This window comes from Cyanistes caeruleus, chromosome Z, assembly GCF_971803275.1.
Source record: "Cyanistes caeruleus chromosome Z, bCyaCae1.hap1.1, whole genome shotgun sequence".
NCBI classification, from domain to species: domain Eukaryota; kingdom Metazoa; phylum Chordata; class Aves; order Passeriformes; family Paridae; genus Cyanistes; species Cyanistes caeruleus.
The window spans coordinates 59,050,306-59,070,466 of NC_141732.1; the positions used below are offsets into that span (position 1 = coordinate 59,050,306).

The window sequence follows — 20,161 nt, forward strand, 5'->3', positions numbered from 1 at the left end:
CCCTTTTTCTACATGTATGTGTTTAGACACATCCTTTTTTTGCACTTAGATCTACCTCTCCTGCATCAGGGTGGAAATAATCAGAGTCAACTTGAGGTCATGCAGCTTTGTTGCTGTGGCTCCACTGCCGGCCACAGCTTTAACTCTATGTTATGTCTGTGGCTTTCTAGATAAAATGTTCTGGGATCTGGCAGACTGCAAATAACGCTTCAAACAGAACTGGAGCTGCTCTTATGACATTGATCCATCTCCAGCTCCCTCTTCCAAGTCTCAAGTCTTTATGCCAGTTGCTATTGGTCCTGGGGTTAGTGCTTTTTGTCCCTTTTTGTGGCCTGGGAAATGATCACAAGGAAGTTGAATTAGAATACAAGAGAAATTGAGATGCTGATGCTGCAAATGTGTCTGACTTGCAGAGCAAGACAAGCACTTCTCTTGCCTTTCTGGTTGTCGTGGTTTTAAAGCACTAGCTAAAAAATTACTAGAAAAATTTACTCATTTCTTGCTGTGAGATATGGATTAGGAGAAGGGCAACACAGGCTTAAAACTTAAAAGCCATAAACAAAGTTTATTAACAAAAATACAAGGATAAGAAACCAGAATAAAACCTCTAGAAACCCTTTTTCCCCACCCACCACCCAACCATTCCCTTGTCCAACTGACAGCATAGACAAAACCTGATGTTTAAAATAGTCCCAACTATATAGTAGCTTTTCATCAGTCTGTGTAGAGAGAAAGTTCTCTTTTGTCAGTCTGTGGAGAGTTTTTCACAAGAAAACCATTTTCTCATGGCTTTCTATTTCTCTGATGCCAGCCACCTGGAAAACTCTGCCATCAGTTCTTTCCTCCCATTTCCCACTACTCTGAGGTGTGTTTATGGGCCATGATTCAAGGGGTGTCATTTTAAGGATGAGTTATTCAAAGGCAAAAGTTCTCTTCATCTGTCTCTGTGATCATCTCTGGAAACAGATGTTTTCTCTTTGTCTCTTAAGGGCTACAAGTCTTCATCAACTCTCCCTTCTCCTTTTCTGTTCCAGCATCTCACAGGATCACAACTCTTTCATCATTTGCTCAGCTCTATCAATGAATTACCTTTGCTTAGATCCACACTTTGAAATATTCCATTCCCCCCCAAAATACTCTCATGAATTAAGGGAGTTTTTTCAGAACATTATTGTCCATCTCCATGCTTTTAACAAAAGAATATTTCAGATTTTTAGTGCATCTTCTTATTCTCTTCCCATCTGAGGCTCAGTTCCTTTCGTCACTGTTTCTGATAGTTTATGTTGTCTCTTTACATGTTGATCACTCTCTCTTCCCCTCTCTCTGGAAAAAGGATTAATCTGCAAGCCTCATCTGGGTAGTGAAAGGGTTAAACTCTTGCCCAGGCCTTGTGGATGGTCCTGTGATCTTTGCCAGGGCAGCAGCTGGAACTGTCTGCAATGGAAGATTTTCGGTGGCTGCTCTGGAGAGTGTGGTCACTGTCTCAGCACGCTGCAGGTCAATGGCCTTCTCTCTCCTTACTTGGCAATCTCTGGTGAAACTCAGCCGCGACAGAAAATCTGCAGCTGAGCCAGGGACCAGCCTGGCCCGGTAGCCCCACTGGTACAAGGCTCAGCGAGCCCTCCAGGAAGGGGCTCCTGACTCTTCACAGTCTCCATCCTCCCTGGGAACTGCAGAACTCCAGTCAGCCCCGCTCCCCCCGTGGCCTTGTCTGGCCTGGTGGGGGGAGAGGCTGAACCACAGCCCTGTTACCTATTCAACAGCCAGAAACTAAAGAGAGAGAGAAATTCCCAGGCTTAGGTTTTAAAGGGTGGTGTTCACAGGTTGATCTCACTTTTCAATGGTCAAAACTACTGTCAATTCTCAGAAATGACCAGTTATTGGCCAGGAGAAAAAACTCCCAGCAGCCTTAACTTCTTTAGCTGTTTCCTACTTTTTTCCTTAAATGCCAATCTATCACACTGGTCAGTGTTTATTGATAAAAATTTAAAGAGTGCTAGCCACGAAGTTTTCAGAGATATGTAATTTGAAGATTGATAGTACTTCTTTGTTGGGTTGGCACTGTAGCACTCAATGTCTTGTTAGCCTCTTTGTGTTTTTCTGTGGTATCCAGCTAAAACTGAAAACACTCCTTGTTAGCTGAAAAGACAGTAGGTGGTGGATAAGTGCTCCTTAATTTTTTCAGAAGAGACTAAACTTCTTCATATTTTCCTGTTTTCAGACACCATCCCAGAGGACTTTCAAGAATTTCAAGCGCAGCAATTTGGTGTTGGGGATATTTAAGAAGTAAAAGCAAACTAACATTGCTATTGCAAACAGTAAAACAATATATTTTAAATCCTTATATTATTTTTGTTGTCAGAGTGCACACCGCAGCTTTGTTCTCATTGATGTGACTATGTCAGACTTTTTTTTTGTATAAAAGTGAAAATAAAAAGGAGACAAAATAGACTTGGGCTTCACTTCTTTTCAAATTTGCCCTAAAATCTAGAGAGCAACATGTAAATGGAGTGACAGCTTGCTTAAAAGAAAAGTTCGAATCTACTGCCTTTTTGGATTCAGTATTAAACAGGGTGGGGAAGAAAGTGAAACTTTCTCTACCTTGAATGCGCTGTAAACAGCAGGGTGCAGCTGGTAATGAAGTGGTTTGGAGCTGTCTGGCTGAGCCAAGTCCTTTCCTGTCCTCCTAGGAATAGGTTGTGTCTCCATTAGGAAATTTTAAGGCCTTTGGAGACTGTTACCTTTGGCAGACCTCCTCTAAGCAATGTATTAGATCTCCCACTCTAAAACTGTGAGGAACACCATCACATCCTGGAAAAGCAAAAAAGCTGACAGCAGAGCATTGTAGTCACATCTTAAGACTTGTATGCAACTAAAACAAACAAACAAAAATATCTACAGAGATAATAAATTCAGAATCACCTAGATAAAACTATCCTAACTTTCATATACACAAAGCCAGGCTTTGACCTGTTGCCAGAGCCGAGCTCTCTAGGCAGGTACTACAATATTATGCAAAGAAGCCACCAAACTAAGACCCCAAAACATTGCATTAAGCATTAGTTACCATTAGGAAGGGACTAAAAACAGAAAGCCAAGAGAAACTGTATCAAAATGCACTCTAATTTGAAGTGCAGAAAGGTGCTAATACAGTGTGTAATTTTACTACATTCTCTTTCAAAACAGAGCTAGGAAGTGAGAGAGGACAAGCTTCAAGGACTTTTGAATAGATAGGATAGTTACTTTAAAAATAACTATATACTTTTAAAATAACTGTAGGATAGTGACTTTAGAAAGGACAGTTAGAAATGGCACTTCTGCGTGGAGGGAGGAGGAAGGAAGAAACAGATAGGGAGGGAATACAATGAGTTTTAAAATCAGAAGTAACCTTGGGAAAATGAACAGTCCTAGCTCTTTCCCAGCACAAGGATACAGGGAAAATGCTGAGTTAAATTATCAGGTGAAAGCATCAAACGACAAAAAAAATTTCTTGTTCTCAGTACAATAAAAATACTCCTAAGGATATAACAAGCTATCAGAGGCTTTGACTACTTGCAGAATTTTCCCATGGGCTCCTCCATAATTGCAAAACGTTTCTGGAAGCAGGATGGCCCTAGGAGCTGTCCCACAAGGATCCCAGAGTCCCACGACAAAAAGCATGATGCAGAAGCATTCTTTTGGTTCAGTGCTTCATGATGAAAGGTCCTCCAGTTTCAGTCCTCCTTTCCCCTTGGCATCACTAAACCCAACCACTCACCAGATGCCTGAGGACTGAAAGGCTATTTTCTTCGAAGCAACACAGAGGGCATTGTCAAATTATGCTTAATAGATGACAAAAAATGTGTTTTTCTAGCTGAGCATGGGCTGTAACTACAGTATTGTTCATTTATGAAGGAGAACACACACTGTAAAACAAATTTACATCTTCCTTATGATACATTTGCATTTCACCAGAAGAACCCCCTTCTCCAGGGAGAAATCCTCTCTGAATGGTCTGGGCACAGCCTGAGGAGAAGTCAGTCACTACACTCACCCATACCACCTCTGCAGAACACATGGGGCCTGCAGTGCTCACATTTTGCACAAGTGGTCTCCTCACGGTGGATGCAACAGGCCTGGCTCACCCTGACCTGTCTGCAGCACACTATAGCCCCATAATGAAACATCACTGTACTTGACCTGCAAATCCTTGCCAGGCTCCAAAGCTCTGCTCAGCCCCCCTGTCTGCAGCCAGAGCCTCTCCTGCTACAGTGGCTGGGAGGGAGCAGCCTGGCCCTTTGCCTTTATCAGATGGCTTATCACCATGGAGCTTGCCTCTTCCAGGCTCTCTTCCAGTACATGGCCACTGGAAGCTGGAAGGTGAGATACAGGCTCTGGTTCTCGTGCTGCTGCCAAAGGCAACAGTGTGAAACTGTGAGGCTCTAACCTCCCCTGAGAGAAAACCTACTGGTTTCCAGTGCTGACAGCCACAGATAAAAGTTACAAGTCAGACAGCCAGAACTTTCATTTCAGAAAGAGCTGTTGGTACTTTATGATGGGGTGCTGGAGCTTGCTGTGTCTATTGATACACCAGCTGCTGGGCAGCCTATAAGCTCAAGAGTGAAGCCAGCTGTAGCAAACATTTGTCCCACAAAGATCCCAGTCTGGGCTTGGGAAACCCTCTGCCTCTCACATTCTCATCAGTGATTGTGCAGTCCTTGTTTAAAAGCATTTTAAAAAGCTTCTCTAGCACCACAACCCCTTTCTGGACTATTGTGCAATGCAGACATAGCTCCACGTGTGGCCTCTGGCAAGTGAAGACACTGCAATCCCACATCTTCAAAACTGAGTATGTAGCTCACTCTTGACCCCACCGCCTGCACAGCAGGACCGTGCTCAGCTGGACTGGAGCAGCAGCTGTAACTACTTCAGAGTTCAGAGTCCTGCACCAGGATCCACCCTCTCAAAAAAGGTTAACTCTTTCCTGTGTGCTGCAAACACCATGGCAAACACACTTCAAGTGCTTCTGTTCCCTGAAGACCATCTGGTTGGAATCGCAAGGAGGGAATATCCTGCCAGGATGCTGCAGTGATGGGTGAGGGCAGTGGTGGGCAGACTGGCGGGAGGCTGTGGAGCACAGGCACTTGACTGCTTCAGAAACCTGTCTCTGCCTTGCTCCTAGGTCCAAACACACACCCTCCCAGCTCCATGCAGAGCTCTCTCACCCACCAGGAGCTGCACAGGGAATCGCAGCTACCACTGGAAGCTTAGTAAGCAGTTTCTCAGAGCCACACTGTTGTGGGTGTGGTCAGCTCTCTGGCATGGGTGCCAGCAGTAGCAGGAGGCAGCCTGCAGCTGGCACACACCGAAACAGGACACGACCAGTGAGAACCACCACCCGCGAAGACAAACCACCTTCCCTGGTGTGGATCTCAGCATGTCAAATTCAACAGCTGCCCACCCCACCATCTGGGCAAGTGAGGGGGAAAAAAAAAAAATAAAAAAAAATCAGAAATCTGCGTCTCAAAACAGCTGCACAATGCTTCCATCAGCCTTGAAAATATTTTGTTTGCACCGCCAGGATACCTTACACATCTCGGGAAGCTGGATTACACAGAACAGATGCCACAGACAAACCTTTGCAATCTGCCATCATCCAGTATCACACACCAGAGAAATACAAAAACAACATGGACACTGAAGGCCTCTAATATTCCACGGAACAGCATTTTTTGTTAACACTGAAATATAGTGGGGAAAAAAGAAAGATCGACCAATTTACTGGCTCGGTAACTGCACAGCTCATATATCTGGATTATTTTTTAAGTTTCTTCTAGAATAAACTGACTTTGTAACTTAAATGTATCACAACAATTCATTTCAAATGTAAGAAAAATTTTATTGGTCCATTAAACATTAAATCTATAACAATACATTCGCTCAATATACAAAAGGAAGTGTCCATAAAAACCAGTAACATGCTAAAAAGGCAAAGCTGTTGACTATTTTATAAGTAAGATCTTACAATTCTGGAATCTTACCAATCCTTAAAAGTCAAACTGTTACAGTTACTAAAGACCACAACACTTGCAAAAAAGTTAAATAAACTAGCAAACTTCCACTTCACTGGGCTACAGCTTAATAAAATAAAACCACACATTCACACCAAAAAGTTCCCTTGAGATATTAAGAACCTTGAAAAAGACTAATTAAAATCCCCTCACCATTAAGATAATGTGTTTATATTTTGACTGTTTTGCATCCAGTTTTTGAACATGGCATATATGAGACTGAACATCATGCATCAGTGGTGAACAAAAAGCAGACACTGAAACCATATGTTCCTAGTAAATCTTTTCTCAGCTTGTATATTACAAGTAGAATGGTTTTATCTGGAAGCTAATTCTCTGCACTTTAAGTCTGCGTGGATGTCCAAAGGACACCTAAGCACCTGGACTTGTATCAGTAAGAGGAAAACTAAAGCTATGGTATGTCCAATGATCCATTATTTCCCCATAGCTTTCCAAAATTCTTGGCTTCGCACTTTCTTCTTGGCTTCACGCTGAGGCTTCTTTGGCAAAAAGCATGGCTGCAATGCTGCACCCTGCAGCTCTGGTGACTTTAGCCCTGGAAACTTTAGGCTGCTGGAGTGGTTTCAAAGCTGATGAATGTGGCTCTGAACAAGTCTGTGGAAATGCCTGTACGCTATGCTCTGGGAACTCTCAGAGACTGGCAAGCAGTGGGGAAGCCAACGTGGCTTACATCTGAAATAAATTCTAACTTTTTAAAAACAACATTTTTGAACAGGTGTGGAAAGAAGCAAATCCAGATTCGATAAAAACCCCTCAACAAGACTTACAGAATCCCCTTGAGCATTAGAAAGCAGTCGTCGTGCCAGTCTCTCAAAGCTGCTGCTTCAAACTCTGCACAATATGTCTACAACCCCATCCTGGGGCACTTGAACACTACCATGAGGATGTAAAAAATGCACAGACATACCAGTTCCCAAGCTACGTATCCTGTTCTGAGTAAAAAAAAAGCTACAGCTTTCTAAGCACTTGACTCCTGGCATTCATTTGTACAGTCATGCGAAACACTGAATTCTAACTACTGGTTACAAAACTGAAAACACGAGTAAAATCTCATGGTGTTCATTGTGTGTTTCCCTCCCACAAGAACTCGTAGGCCACTTCAGAAAACAAAGAAGCAGTTTTCACAGAAGAAAACTGATCCATGTAATAAGCTATGATCTTTGACTCTGCTTCAATGCTGCAGGTTGTCCTGCTATGGAAAGCAAAGGATCGGTAAGACTTGGCAAAGAGGTCTTTGCTAGTTTCTAGCACCAAAAACATCCCATTTGACAGGCAGCAAGTTGTCTGGGAATGAAGGAGGTTTACATTGCCTTTAAAAAACATATCCAAGGAGAAAAAGGCAAATAAAATGAGGAGATACAGTCTCCAAGCAAAAGACATTGCTTCTAAAGCCCAGAAGGAAAATGAGCAAAATTTTATCTGTGGATAATCTCAGCTCATCCAGCCACAAAGGCAGGGTCTTGTGGTATTTTGCTTCATCAGCTTAGGAGAAATGCCTAGCAGTTCATAAAATCTTTACAGCGCAGTTTAAAAACAGTCAATGGGTTACTTTGTTGCTGATCTTCTCAGAGATGCCCAAGATACTGTGGACTGTTAGCCAAAGTTCAAGCAGCACTATCCCAAGTACCCAAATTTTCCTGATGCTATCATTCAAAGCCAAAGAACTGTTAAAAACCAGCTTTTTCACAAGTGCAAGGGTTGCTTCATTAATAGCAATGTTCTAGCCCAGAAATGGCTGCAGAAGTAGCTGTCAAAGCAATTACACATGCATAATTTATAATCTCAAAGCACTTATAGACTTGTAAAAAGGTGCTAAAACACAAAATAAATAAATAAATAGACATGCAGTGTTTATGATTCTGCGAGGGGACAAACCCTCTCTCTGGACTCTGCACATATAAGCAACACTAAATTCTGCATTTCAGAGGAAAGCAGCCCAGCCCAAACAGGATTTACCACATTAGCTGGGCATGTACAAGGTGTTTGAACCTCATAGAAATGCTTGAAGAAGAAAGCTCTGAGTATCACAAACACGCAATACCTTTGATGTGCAATTGCAGTGGAGCTCCTTACTTGGCATCCAGCTGCAAGGGCTGCCTGCACACTTAAAGGAACTATGTGGCAAACAGCAAACAAACACACCCATCTGCTTTCCACACATCCCTAAGTAAAGTTTTATCATCTCATTTGTTAGTCCAGTTACTTGATTCAGACACTTGCTCTCCGAGTCTGTCCCACTTATTTTACCCCAAACAAGAACCAGTCATGACTGTGGCTCTTGGTTGCCTTCATGTGGAAAAGTAAAATTGTTCCAATCTCAGATGACAGTGCAGCAGTGAAGTCCCAAATAATCTTTATGATGGCAAATACGAAAAAGTATAAAAAAGCCAATAAAATTGTTTCACCTTCACAGCAGGACTTCTTCAATACTGTCTGCTCCTCCAAGAGTCAATTAAAGATACCATTAGTTCATCAAATTTAAACAGAGCAAATTTAGTACAGGACATGTTCTCTGGTCTTGCTGTCTTTGCAAGCTTCCTTACTTCACACAGCCCAAAACCACTAGGAGCCAAAGTGTTGCAATGTTTACATCTGGGAACAAATTCAATGAACAATCATGGTACAAGGCAGGATAGACACCGTGCTGTGAACTGCCTCAGCAGACAGTCACCTGCACTTCCAGGTATGGGGAGAGAAAGTTAACTGTTTACAGCTTAAATGTAAAATTAATCACTTATTTACAAAAGCATCAGGCTACTTGTGAGTTTTCCCGCTTAATTTTCCACTGCACAGTAAAACCTGAAGCAGTCTTATCCCCAAAGGTTTGTCAAGCACAGATTGTTTGGTCTTCCACGTGCACCCCGGGTCTAACTGTGCCTTGTACACCGGTGTAACGTACAAGGCAGCATCACCCAGTCACAGGCTCAGTCCAGGTTTTCCAGTTCTAGTGCCACCTGAATTAATAATTATCACAGCAGTGTAGGTATAAAGGCACTTCTTAAAAGTTTTGTTTTTTTTTTAAAAGCCCATTTGCATGAACTGTTTGGAATCTATGGGCTGGGAATTTGATTCCTTGACCCGAGCCGAGGATTTTGTTATGTAGTTGCACTGGAAGTTCACAGTACAGATTTTACAGCAAACACTAAGGCTGTAACATTTGCCTGGCCAGCAGGAAGACTTGTCTTGGTGAGGAACTAGAGTCTTTGCACACCCAAGTGCTACTAGTTACCAATTCCTTAGAAAGGCCTGGAAGTCCACAGCTGGATCTGGGGCACCATGGACACAATACAGGCCCTCAAAGTTATTTATTTTGTGGGGTTTTCCCCCAAACATTTGCTCAAAGAAGACAATTTTGTGTAAACAGGCACTGCCCTATTCCCACTCAGCTTATACCTGCAGATCTAGACACCTAAGGTCAATAGTTGGTAGTTAAGGATGGCGTAGCAGCTCAGTGAGGTGCATGCTGTGTAAGAAGAACAGACTTATGCCTCACTGTGCACTTTCTTTTTACAGCCTTGTTTCCTCTGTGCAAAACCTATTTCCCTAAACACAAACTGTAAAAAAAAGAGCACAAGGAGGTGTGTGAAGCCCTAATGCAAATACTACATAAAATAAGTATTTCTGTAAACAAGAACATCCAAGGACCAAGATCGGTATGAAGATCACTGACATTTGTGACAGGGATGCCTGCTATCAGAACCAGACAACAGGAACCGTTCCCTGCCTTATAATGACATAGTGCATGCCCTCCTCCGTGAAGGATTTCTTTCTCCTTTCTCTGATGGTTCTGTTACAAAAAAAAAGGCTAATTTAGGGAAAAATCAAATAAACAAACAAAAACTCAACAAAGAAACAAAAAAACCCAACTTGGTTTCTCATTTCACATATGGCACTAGAAGGCCAATCTTGCATGCCTTTTAGGATCAGGCAAGGCATGAGCCTGGACTATTTCAGTTGCAGCACACAGCCACAGCATTGGATCAAAACCGTCAGAATTGCTGCTGTGACTTAGGCAGGGCATCTGTTAATCACTGCACAGCCCACAGGCTCTTATCTTAGAGACTGGGCAGATAAATGCTTCTGGATTGAAAAAGCATTAATAAAGGCCTTTTTCAGCTGCAGAAGTATCTGTGTAGCAAGACTCTAAATGCAGGCAGGAATGTTCTGACAGGTCCCCATGCTAGCAGAGCTCTTGGCAGAATCAGAACCTCCTAGCAGAAGCAAAGGAAAAGAGAAAAACCTGCCTCCCTGTCCAGAACTATTTGTTGCTTTTCTGATTCAGTGTCAAAACCCAGCTTCAACTGCTATTTTTAACTCTTGGTGCATACAAGAACACCAAGCTGGTCGCTGCTGGACAGACTCCTCCTTCCTTCACATCTCAGGACACGTATTTTGACGCTCTAATCACTGGGAAAGGTGGCATAAGTAGGACTGCAGATGTGAAGATTTTGTTGCAGGTAAGAGTGAACAGGGTGGAGTAGATCACATCCCTAGAAAGCTCCAAACAGGACAGAAGCCCTGGGATACCGTAACAACAAGGCAACTAAAAATGGTAATGAAAACAAGACCAGAATCAAGATCCAATATGTTAAGATTACTCACCAGGTGGGCATTAACCATTAACTACTACAACAAAAAAACTAAGGCATGCAAATCTTTTGCCAACCCATTGGCCTCCATGTTGTGCTTTTCTTCGATTTGCAGAAAGCAGTGGATGAAGATTTAAGGCTCAATCATATTTTTTTTAAAAAAAAGAGCTGCTAAATTGGTTGATATTTTACACTATACATGTATGTGAATATACATGTCAAGAAAGAGAAGATAAAAACCACCAGAACTAGCTCAAATCATAAATTCATCCCACCAGAATGTAAATAACGGTGGGGGTTCAACCTTTTTCAGCATTTAGGGCATTTGAGCTGTTGTTTTACCACCAAATCATCTGCTTAAATTAATAAAAAAGAGGTGTTTAATATCATCAAGTCATTTGTACTAAGGCAGCTGCTTCTTATATTTGTTATATATGTGTCTTCAGGTTTTGCTTTTCTGACTGCTCACTCTAGTGCTTGGAACAGGAATTCTACGAAAGAATTTCTGTTTCAATGAATATATTGGTTGGCTAAGTCCCATCACAACAGCAAAACTAATATCAACAAAGGAGTATAAAAATATAGCAGTTAGAAAAAATACTTTCCAATCAACACACAAGCAGAAAAGATGATGACACACTGTAGTCCTTTTCTGTCCATCAATGCATCTAAAATATTATAAAACTAGTCATGGAAACACAACTGAAGACCTGGGAGACCTTTAAAGACAAGCTGAAACAGCAGGGCAGAAAAGCAAATGAGCACCCCACTTTTAAATTTAACAGCAACTGGCAGTGCTCCCTTAACTATCATTTTCTCAACAGTACACAATGTGAATAAAGAATGTACCTTATCTTACATCCCCATGCAGTACACTCAACTTTTGAGTGACCTGGCAAAGAAAAACTAGACAAAATTCAGTTTGACAATTTGTGTGCAGAATTCCCCTTCAGTTATTAACTGGGCTAAATCTGAATTGCATAAAATATCCAGGTGCCTTTAAAGTAATAATAGAATAAATACTTTACTATCATTGGTAAATTCCTTTCTCAATCTAGGTATAAAATAACTTAATATATTTAATACTTAGATAAACAATTTTTAGTAGATGCTTTGGCAGCCAAATTTTATATATTCTCTTATTTCTACAGAAGTATTTAGATATGTTTCTGGTAAAAAAAAAATCTGGATACTACTTACAAGAATTATATGCTGTACAAAACAGCAGTCCAAATCATCACTGCAAACTGTAAAAGAAGCAGTTAATAAAAGAGTATAAAAAAAGAATGAAAGCATATTTGCTGAAAGATACCAAACATTCATGGAAAGTAAGAAGGTATCTGCACCATGAGTTTTTCTTTTGTTGTCAATGAAGCCAGAGAAGGATTGTCAGTTATTTGAAGAGTATTTCACTTATTCCAGTTTATGCAACAACTGTGTTTTCTACACACCACACGTAAGCATTGTAAAGTTTCAAAACAGATTCGTTCCCTTAGGCAATGCTTGTTCATAATAAAAAATGGTAAAAAAAGTCTTCAATCGTGTTTAGTCTGACTAAAAAGGTAGTAACTGGTACATTATGGTAATTGGGTAATAGGAGTTTCCTCATTACAAATAAAAAAGAAAAAAAAAAAGAGAAAAACTTAAAATGACCTTTTGACTGCTCACACTAAGAACTCTCTGGTTGAGCAACAGAGTGGAGCAATAAGAGTCCATAAGTACAGAAAGACACAAAACCAACAGGAGACCATCTTAATCCAGAAGATAGACCAGGTTCCAGTGAAGAATTTTTCAATCTGAGCACTTTCATAACTGTTAAGGGAAAAAAAAAAAAAAAGGAATGACACAAAAGACTTTAACTAGGCTAACCCATAGAGGAATCAAAGGAGAGCAGCCCTTTATAGAAGAAGATCTTGCTCAAGAATGCACAAGAAAGACTTGAAATGTCTCTTTAAACTTCTACCATAAGGATAGGAAACACCCAAATAGCAGAACTCCCCATACACATCTTCCCTCTCAACACAGAGAAACGTTAATTTCTCAGCATTAAATAAATACACTAAAGAAATACACTTACTGGAACCAATGAGTTACTGTCATCATAACATAAAGAGAAGCCAGGAAGAAAACAAAGTGGAAGTAGGCATAACTGTACACTGTGCCCTTCTTCTCATCATAAACCACAGTCTGGCCTCCTCTTTTTTCTACATGATCTTCAGCATCAGCTGTAAGAGACAGGAAACAAGACAGTTTTGCAAGTGTAGTGAGAACTGAAAACAGCAGCTGGCTTCACAGAGACCACAGCAAAACATTTTTTGTGTGATTTGGGAAAGCGTGATTGACATAGAGTAACACTTGAACATTTCCTCGTCCTCAGGGCATGGGCCTAAACCCCGAGTCAAAATCTGGACTAACAATGAAATCCTGCCTTGTAGCAGCTTCCTGGTTTACTGAGTAGATGTTGAGCCTTGAGAGCATTTAAATTGCTCTACCTGTGCAATATTTTTCTGGCAAGTCCAAGCTGCTAATCCTGATTGTATAAGGTCTGCAAACAGGACACACCCCTCCTATCTCACCCTTGAACTGCAGTCCCTGCAGAGCTGCTGAGCAAAAAGCCCAGCAGCCATTTTACCCACAGGCATGCACAAACCAGATTACTCTTTGTATGTTGCAGGAATGAAATGTACTTTAAAGAATTATTAACTAGCCTAGTATTTTTGAAATGGAGTTGTGATATCTCTTGCTTCCCTCTATAGCCTAACTTAGAGCACTTCATCTGCTTCAATTTGCATTCAGTACTCTACTGAACAAGGGTACCAGCAGCTCTCCATCCACAGCTGTGGCCTTACTCTCTCAGCCTTGGTCCAAAAGCCACAAATAAGGTAAATTGTGCAGTGAAAACATAATTACCATCTCCATCGGGTACACAGCAAAAGCAGCAACGAGCTACCTGTGGAACAGACAACAGGAAGGGGGTAAGAACCTGTGCTACAGCAAAGCAGAACAGCTGGGGAAGGAAAGTCTGTTATGTCTAAACTACAGCCACTCATTTAGAAAAGTCTGGTTTGTATTTCCAACCAGCACAAAACTCAAATTAGGATTTGCCCAGTAGCTCAGAACAGCAGTTTCCAAGCTTTGGAACAACCTGCTCAGTAAATTTGAAGAAACGAGACAGTCTCTAAAAATTACTCTACCCATTTTACCTAACTCTAGGTCCAACACAGATGCAAATAATTATGACAAAATGGTGGAAAAGCTACAATAAAGAACAAATTGTCCTATATTTAGGGGATTTATCTATTTAGATGGGCATACAAGTACTTTTTAGGACATTCCTGTACTAAGATCAAAGTATAAGAAACTTCTAAAGCTCCAATGCATGGGCTGAAAATCACAGTTGTACCAGTGTAAGTCTGAAATGTACTCCTCTTTGCAAGATTTTGCTGAAATGGAGCCAGAATGAGCACAATAACAATTATGAGTAAAAGAAGAAACCCGGTTTTACCATTTTATTTTAATGAAGATTTCCTTTTTTTTTTTTTAACCTGATGGAGAAAGCAAAGCTGAAATTGACACTTTCTGTGTTGAATGGTAATGTAAATGAAAAAAAGGTGTTGACCATCCAATAAACAAATGCATTTTTCCTGCCCCAGACTCCAGCACAAGTTAGCACTTTCTGTATGTAGTGCAACACAAATACTATTTGTACTGATAATATCCTTCTCTGTGATTTCTCTTGCTTGTGGTCTGATTAAGACAGTGAATTATGTTAGGAAAATTCACTTCCCCTTTTACATCAATCAGTCTTTATAGTAAGACAGTGTATTAACTTTGTTTACTTGTATTAGTTCACAGAGTACTCTTACAACGTAACAGGGTGCTAGAATTTTATGGGAGACTTTGGTTTTGTTCACCCTTAAGTAAAACAAATGAAAGGACAGCCCAGTCCTGGAAATAAGGACATTGCTTCTTGGAAACTTAGAGGTGTCCACAAAGGATAAAACATGGCCCTGGACGGCCAAGGTAAGGCCAGCATCCTGGGGCCTCAAAAACACCTTTGAAACCATACCAGCATCATAAATAAATAGCTGTCTCAAGACTGCTAAAGTCTTTTTAAGACTTTAAAGGATCCTCATTAAAGAATGCCTGGATCAACAGACAAGCAGCAGAAATATAGTTGCTTTGCAAAGTTTTATTATGATTAGTAATCATGGTGTGGAAGCCAGTGATTAGTCAAATCATGCTGCACCTGAATGCCTGAAAGGTAGAAGACCCTTGTGTAAAACCACATTTGGGGTGCCCCAGTTTGGCTGGGATACCACAGACACATATTTATGAATATTTATGCTTTGCACTTCTAAACATTATGTTTCAGCTTGTCCCCTCTCACAGGGACTGGCTGCATGTTTTCCCAGACAGTAGGTCTTTAAAATTAAATGTCCAGCAGAAACATCAAGTGGCAGGTTTACCTGCATGCTCCTGATTACCTGTACTCACTGGGTACATAAATTCAGGAAAAGCCAAAAAGCTCATTCTTTTTCAAAAGACTGTCTAAAGACTTTACATAAACGCCCGATTCTCTACCTCTTTCTACTCCTCTTGTACCAAGCCTCACCTGCAGTGCCAGCCTGAGTTATGCTGGGGCTGCATTCACATTCTGAAGCAAGCACTGGGCTCCCTTCAACGTTTTAACCACTTGTAATTATGTCCTGGCACAGACAGGGTGATGAAATTAGCAACACTGGCACACTTACCACTAACTCCTACCCCTCAGCTGCCTCCATCAGAGTCAACAGACCCTCTCTGGGCTGGGAGACAAAGGCCCTTTGCCACAGGGAAGGCAATCAGAGTGCAATTAATTGCTGTTCACCATTCTTTTCTTTATATTAACATTTAGTGGCTCTTGTACACTCTTTAAAACCCAACAGTCCAGAACTAATCCAGTGGGTAAGTACTCTGGCTGACAAGACGGATCTTCCTGGTGAGGGGCCAAATCCATGCCGTGCCATAGGTCCCAGCCTTCCCACTGCTGCTCCACAGGGCACAGACCCACACCTCTGGCAGAGGCCTCCTACAGTGCACATCTGGCAGAAGAGGTGCAGCTGTTTTCTCTCCAGTGCTCCCTGTCCTGACCCTCAGCACAGGGTGGGAAGGCACAGGTCCTGTCAGGACCTGCCTAAGATAGGCCATGCCAGGTCTCAGTGCTCCATGCCCAGCTGGCAGCGAGGGCTGGGCTGGCACTGGCACCCTGTCCAGCCACAGCATCCTGCCACAGGGAAGCACCCTGGCATTCCCACACTGGAATGTGGTCTGCTTCCCCACACCCAGCTGCTGCAAACACCAAAGGCCTCAGCAGGTACATCCGCATTTTTGAACTCTCACACTCTGATCAAAGACTTGTGAAACAGAAACTAAAACTGAAGATACAAGTAACACCAATACAGAGAGAGCTAGGGATGGAGACTTAGCTTCCAAACACACACATGCATTTGGAGAGCATAACTAGCAAGCCTTAGCAAGGGGAAACTGTTACTTAGCAAAAGCCCACTCATTTCCCAGAGTGTTCCAGCTGTTCCCAGGACAAAGAAGCCAAAGAAACAGGCAGGTGGAACGAAGAAACTTGCACAGCTGAAACCAGGACAAGAAATATGTTCAGCAATTAAATTATAGGCAAAAAGATAGGAAATACTTATGTATGGAAATAAAAATAAGAGATAAGAACTTAGGATCTTAGTTGCTATGAGAACAAAGGCAACCCAGACTGAAAATGTTCAAGAATGCTTCCACTTTTTCTTCTGGTAGCTTTCCAGCATGCTTTTCCCTTAAATGAGAGGACATGAGCTCATGTAGAACATAAGATTTACAGGAAGCCTGCAGGATGCTGAATAAACTTCAAGAGCAGAAAATTGTTTCAGTACATAAAGGCACCTCCATGGGACCAGCAAGATCTACAGAAGGGCCAATGTGGACAAATGTTCTGACGAGTCCATTCCCAGAGGTACACAGCATATATACTACTAAGAATAGAAAAAACAACAGCAATAAAAGCATGGGAAAAAGTCTGCACAAAAATCCTGTGTGAAGAAGCAAGAACTCACTTCAGTTTCAGCTGTTGCATATATTCCTCTCAGTGCCTCTGAGCTTGCACGTGTTGTTGAGGTCAAACTAGGAGGAAAAGAAGACAGTGTCAAACCCCTGGGCGTAACTATAGCCCCAGCAGGGTAACTCTTCAACATCACAAAATATAAAAAGCCTCAGCTAAGCATTTTCCTGGATGCTATCTATCATCAAGCACTAAGTGTGTGAAAAGTTTGTCCTGCACTAGGTATAAACCAGCCTGGCAGACGGCTACTGGCCAGCTCAGACTGAATCATGAGCTTAAAAGTAGGTCACTGCTGAAAGGTGATGAATTCACCACCATCTGACAGCAGCAAAATCTAAGTGCTCCAATTTGCAAGCCAGAGGAGATCTCCCCTGCTGTGCACAACCAGTGCTTTTATATTCAGTTCACAGCCATCACTTTGGCTCAGCATTTCTGTAAAGGCTTTGCCAGCAAACTCACAGGTCTCTGGCAGCAGTCAGTTTTCAAAAATAAATTACCAGCAACTGTTGTCAGTGTACCAGTTCCTAGAAATTACCTTCTTGCATGACTATAGTTATCTGGGGGGGAATCCTTTCTACTTTCTTCTGACAGGAAATATTTCTTGCCCAGTCCTGCCCTTTTAGGATGTGAAATGCAAACTTGCCATTACCCAAAGGAAGGCTTTAGTGTATACACTGAGCCTTGGCAAGCAATGCTTCAAAACACTCCCCGTGAAGGGATCCTTACCTCCCCAGCTCCCAGTACAGTTCAGTGGCAGGCTATATGAATATTGTGTGTGTGCTGAAACACCTCCCTGGGGCACTGAAGTGCCCTTCTAATGTGAACTAAATCCATTATATCCGTATTTATATGTTTTATATCAGAACAAAATGGAACACATATACACATTTGATAATCAGAAGAATAAGTCTCTTGTTTTCACTTCACAAAAACATGAAGGGGTTTCCGTATGTGAATTTTGAAGTGGACTGATTCAGAAGCAGAACCTGCTCAAACACTGTAGCAGACAGGCAGTACTGTCCCCTGGCAAGGTGCACAAACAAAATAAATGACACACCACCTTTCAATCACTGGCAACTCCCTGTCCCGGAGCATAACTTAATATACTGAAGTGAACTGCAATAATGCAAGATGAGCGTCATCAAAGGTGAACATAATGGACACAAGAAGGGGTTTTTTTAGAGCAGATCAGTGGCAAATCCTGATGGCAATACTGTGCTCATCATTTGTTCAAAGGAAGCCCTAAACCCTCCCAAACAGTTTGTTTGTTTTAAAGACCTTCAAGGACAGTCACAACCTCTGCCAGGAGGCTACAAAAATTTCAGATAGATTTTTCAGGTGAACGTGACTGTATAGAGTTTTAGTGTTTAACGCTGAAATTATCTGCAATTATGGACTGGTGGAATGTTTTCCCTCTGCCTCTATATCTAAACTGACCTATTTGATTTTAATGAGATACATTTGCTTCAAAAGTTGTATTACCTTGTTGAACATTTTTACCTAAAAACGTCTGAAATTCTGAAGCTGAGAACAATACAAACCTTCCAGCTCAGCTTTATTCCACACCTCTCTGTGACTTTGCATGAGGCCTGCTATAAGCCTTCACTCTTTGGACCACAACACTGCATTCACAGAAAGATAACTGCAAACTCCCAGACTTACCAAGAATATAAAATGCAGCCAAACAGAATCGTAGTACCCAGGCCAGTAACCAGGTTTTCATCTCTGTGCAGGCCTTGACTGAATTCAGGTACACAGATTGTGATATTCCTGTTGTTTTCATCCAGGACTTCACAAAACAGAACAAACAAAAAGAACAGTTTGCAGACATCATTGCATTGCATTTTAAAGTAATCTTCAGACTGACGGCTTTCATTGAATTTTTAATATCTGACAGTAGGTAGTTAAATTCCAGTTGTTTCTATATATCTTTTAGAAAGATCACAGAAAAAAAATGGGTAAATCTGACCTGGCAGACTCTGTGTTTCAGACAAAACAAAAATTCAACTTAGGGTACTAAAATTTTCTGCTTGACCACAAAAGGCAAACAAGGAATAAAAACCCTGCTTTGTGAACTAAGAAATACAAAGTTGGAAGTCTGCCAACACTTCACCCAAGGCTACAGAACCATGTAAGACCATGACAGCACAGACCTCAGACCAGAAATTTTGTTGAAAGCAAGGGTGCCTCAAGGACAACTATGAAATCCATACACAGTAAAAAAACATGGTTGGTAGTTCTCTGTTCTCAGACAGTCTAACAGAAGACAAAGGAAAAAAAGATTCATCAGTTACAGGCAAGTTTTTATCTTGGCATGTAAGCAAATCCTACTTCTAGGTCCCTGAAATGAAACCAATTCAGTCCTTGATGTACCAAGGTGCATCTGGCTTCTTATTATCTCCCTGAAGTAAAGGCAAGGCATAGAGTGGACTGCAGCATCACCCCAAAGCAAGAGATGGCTGCTGCACCTTAATATCAAATCAACAGCTTTTTGAATCAATGCTGTTCAAGGCATTTCCCTCCAGCAGCCACAAAGCATCCCTACTGAGGCAGAACAACTGTTTGTAAGGGCAGAGGGAAAAACGCAGCAAAGATTACATCCAGGTTAAAAATAAACTCAAAGACAGTCCCCTGACACAGTGGGAGAGGACTTTGTATGGCCCTGCACAAACAGCTTTATCAGCATGCAGCAGGGACAGCACCAAGGGGAGAGCAAACAAAAGGATGACCAGCCTGGACAGAACACGATGGTCAGAGATGTGCAGATTCCCCCACCTTTGTCCATTACCAACATGTCTGCAGCCAGGCAGGTACACTGTTTGGCAGATGTTTTAGCTAACTCTGGTACCAAAAAGCTAAGGCAGGCTGAAATTAGCATAAATCCAAGAATCATCACTTTTTGTTTGCCCATTCCTTCTAGACATATGCAACTCTTTTAGGGTATTTCAAATACTTGTAACTTGCACTTTTTTCAGGCCTTATATGCAAGACATCCAATCTGGAAATCCCTCCTTGACAAATGAGTCAATGTTAAGTAAGTCCATGGCAAACCTGAGTTACAGGGCCTGGGACACCACAGTAAGTGCCAGCACCTCACACATTCTCTAGCACATGCCACTGTGAGAGCTGAGAAGCAACTGTGAAGTCCTTAGCACACAGAGAGGTGAGGAAGGAGCTCCTCTGAGTGCAGATGACAACTGTGAAAATTCTCAGGCATGGGAAGACAAGGAGGTCTAAGAGTGTGCTTGACGCATACACTAACAAATGCAATAACACACCTGCAATATATACAGGAAGAATTAGAACATTCACTTAACGGCTGAAAACTTTGTGACAAGCATGAAGCAAAACCAGGCAAATGATTTAATTCCACATATCACTTTCTTCCCCTTCTTTTT

The 20,161-nt window shown here is 41.6% G+C and overlaps 2 protein-coding genes across 4 annotated transcripts in view; one reads left to right on the plus strand and one right to left on the minus strand.

Moving 5' to 3' along the window:
- THBS4 (thrombospondin 4) overlaps nt 1-2,451 on the plus strand; it is a 47,491-nt gene extending 45,040 nt beyond the window's left edge. For both annotated transcript variants that reach the window (XM_023944563.2, XM_086869328.1), the window contains exon 22: nt 2,222-2,451. In XM_023944563.2, the coding sequence (XP_023800331.2) occupies nt 2,222-2,283 (62 nt within the window). In that variant the 3' untranslated portion in view covers nt 2,284-2,451. The remainder of the gene's footprint in view (nt 1-2,221) is intronic.
- Nucleotides 2,452-5,857: 3,406 nt separating this feature from the next.
- The window catches only part of SERINC5 (serine incorporator 5), a 50,852-nt gene continuing 36,548 nt past the window's right edge, over nt 5,858-20,161 (minus strand). For both annotated transcript variants that reach the window (XM_023944564.2, XM_086869329.1), the window contains exons 8-12: nt 18,426-18,552; nt 16,759-16,825; nt 13,571-13,610; nt 12,738-12,885; nt 5,858-12,472 (exon numbers count right to left, since the gene is read on the minus strand). In XM_023944564.2, coding sequence (XP_023800332.1) covers nt 12,325-12,472; nt 12,738-12,885; nt 13,571-13,610; nt 16,759-16,825; nt 18,426-18,552 — 530 coding nt within the window. In that variant the 3' untranslated portion in view covers nt 5,858-12,324. The remainder of the gene's footprint in view (nt 12,473-12,737; nt 12,886-13,570; nt 13,611-16,758; nt 16,826-18,425; nt 18,553-20,161) is intronic.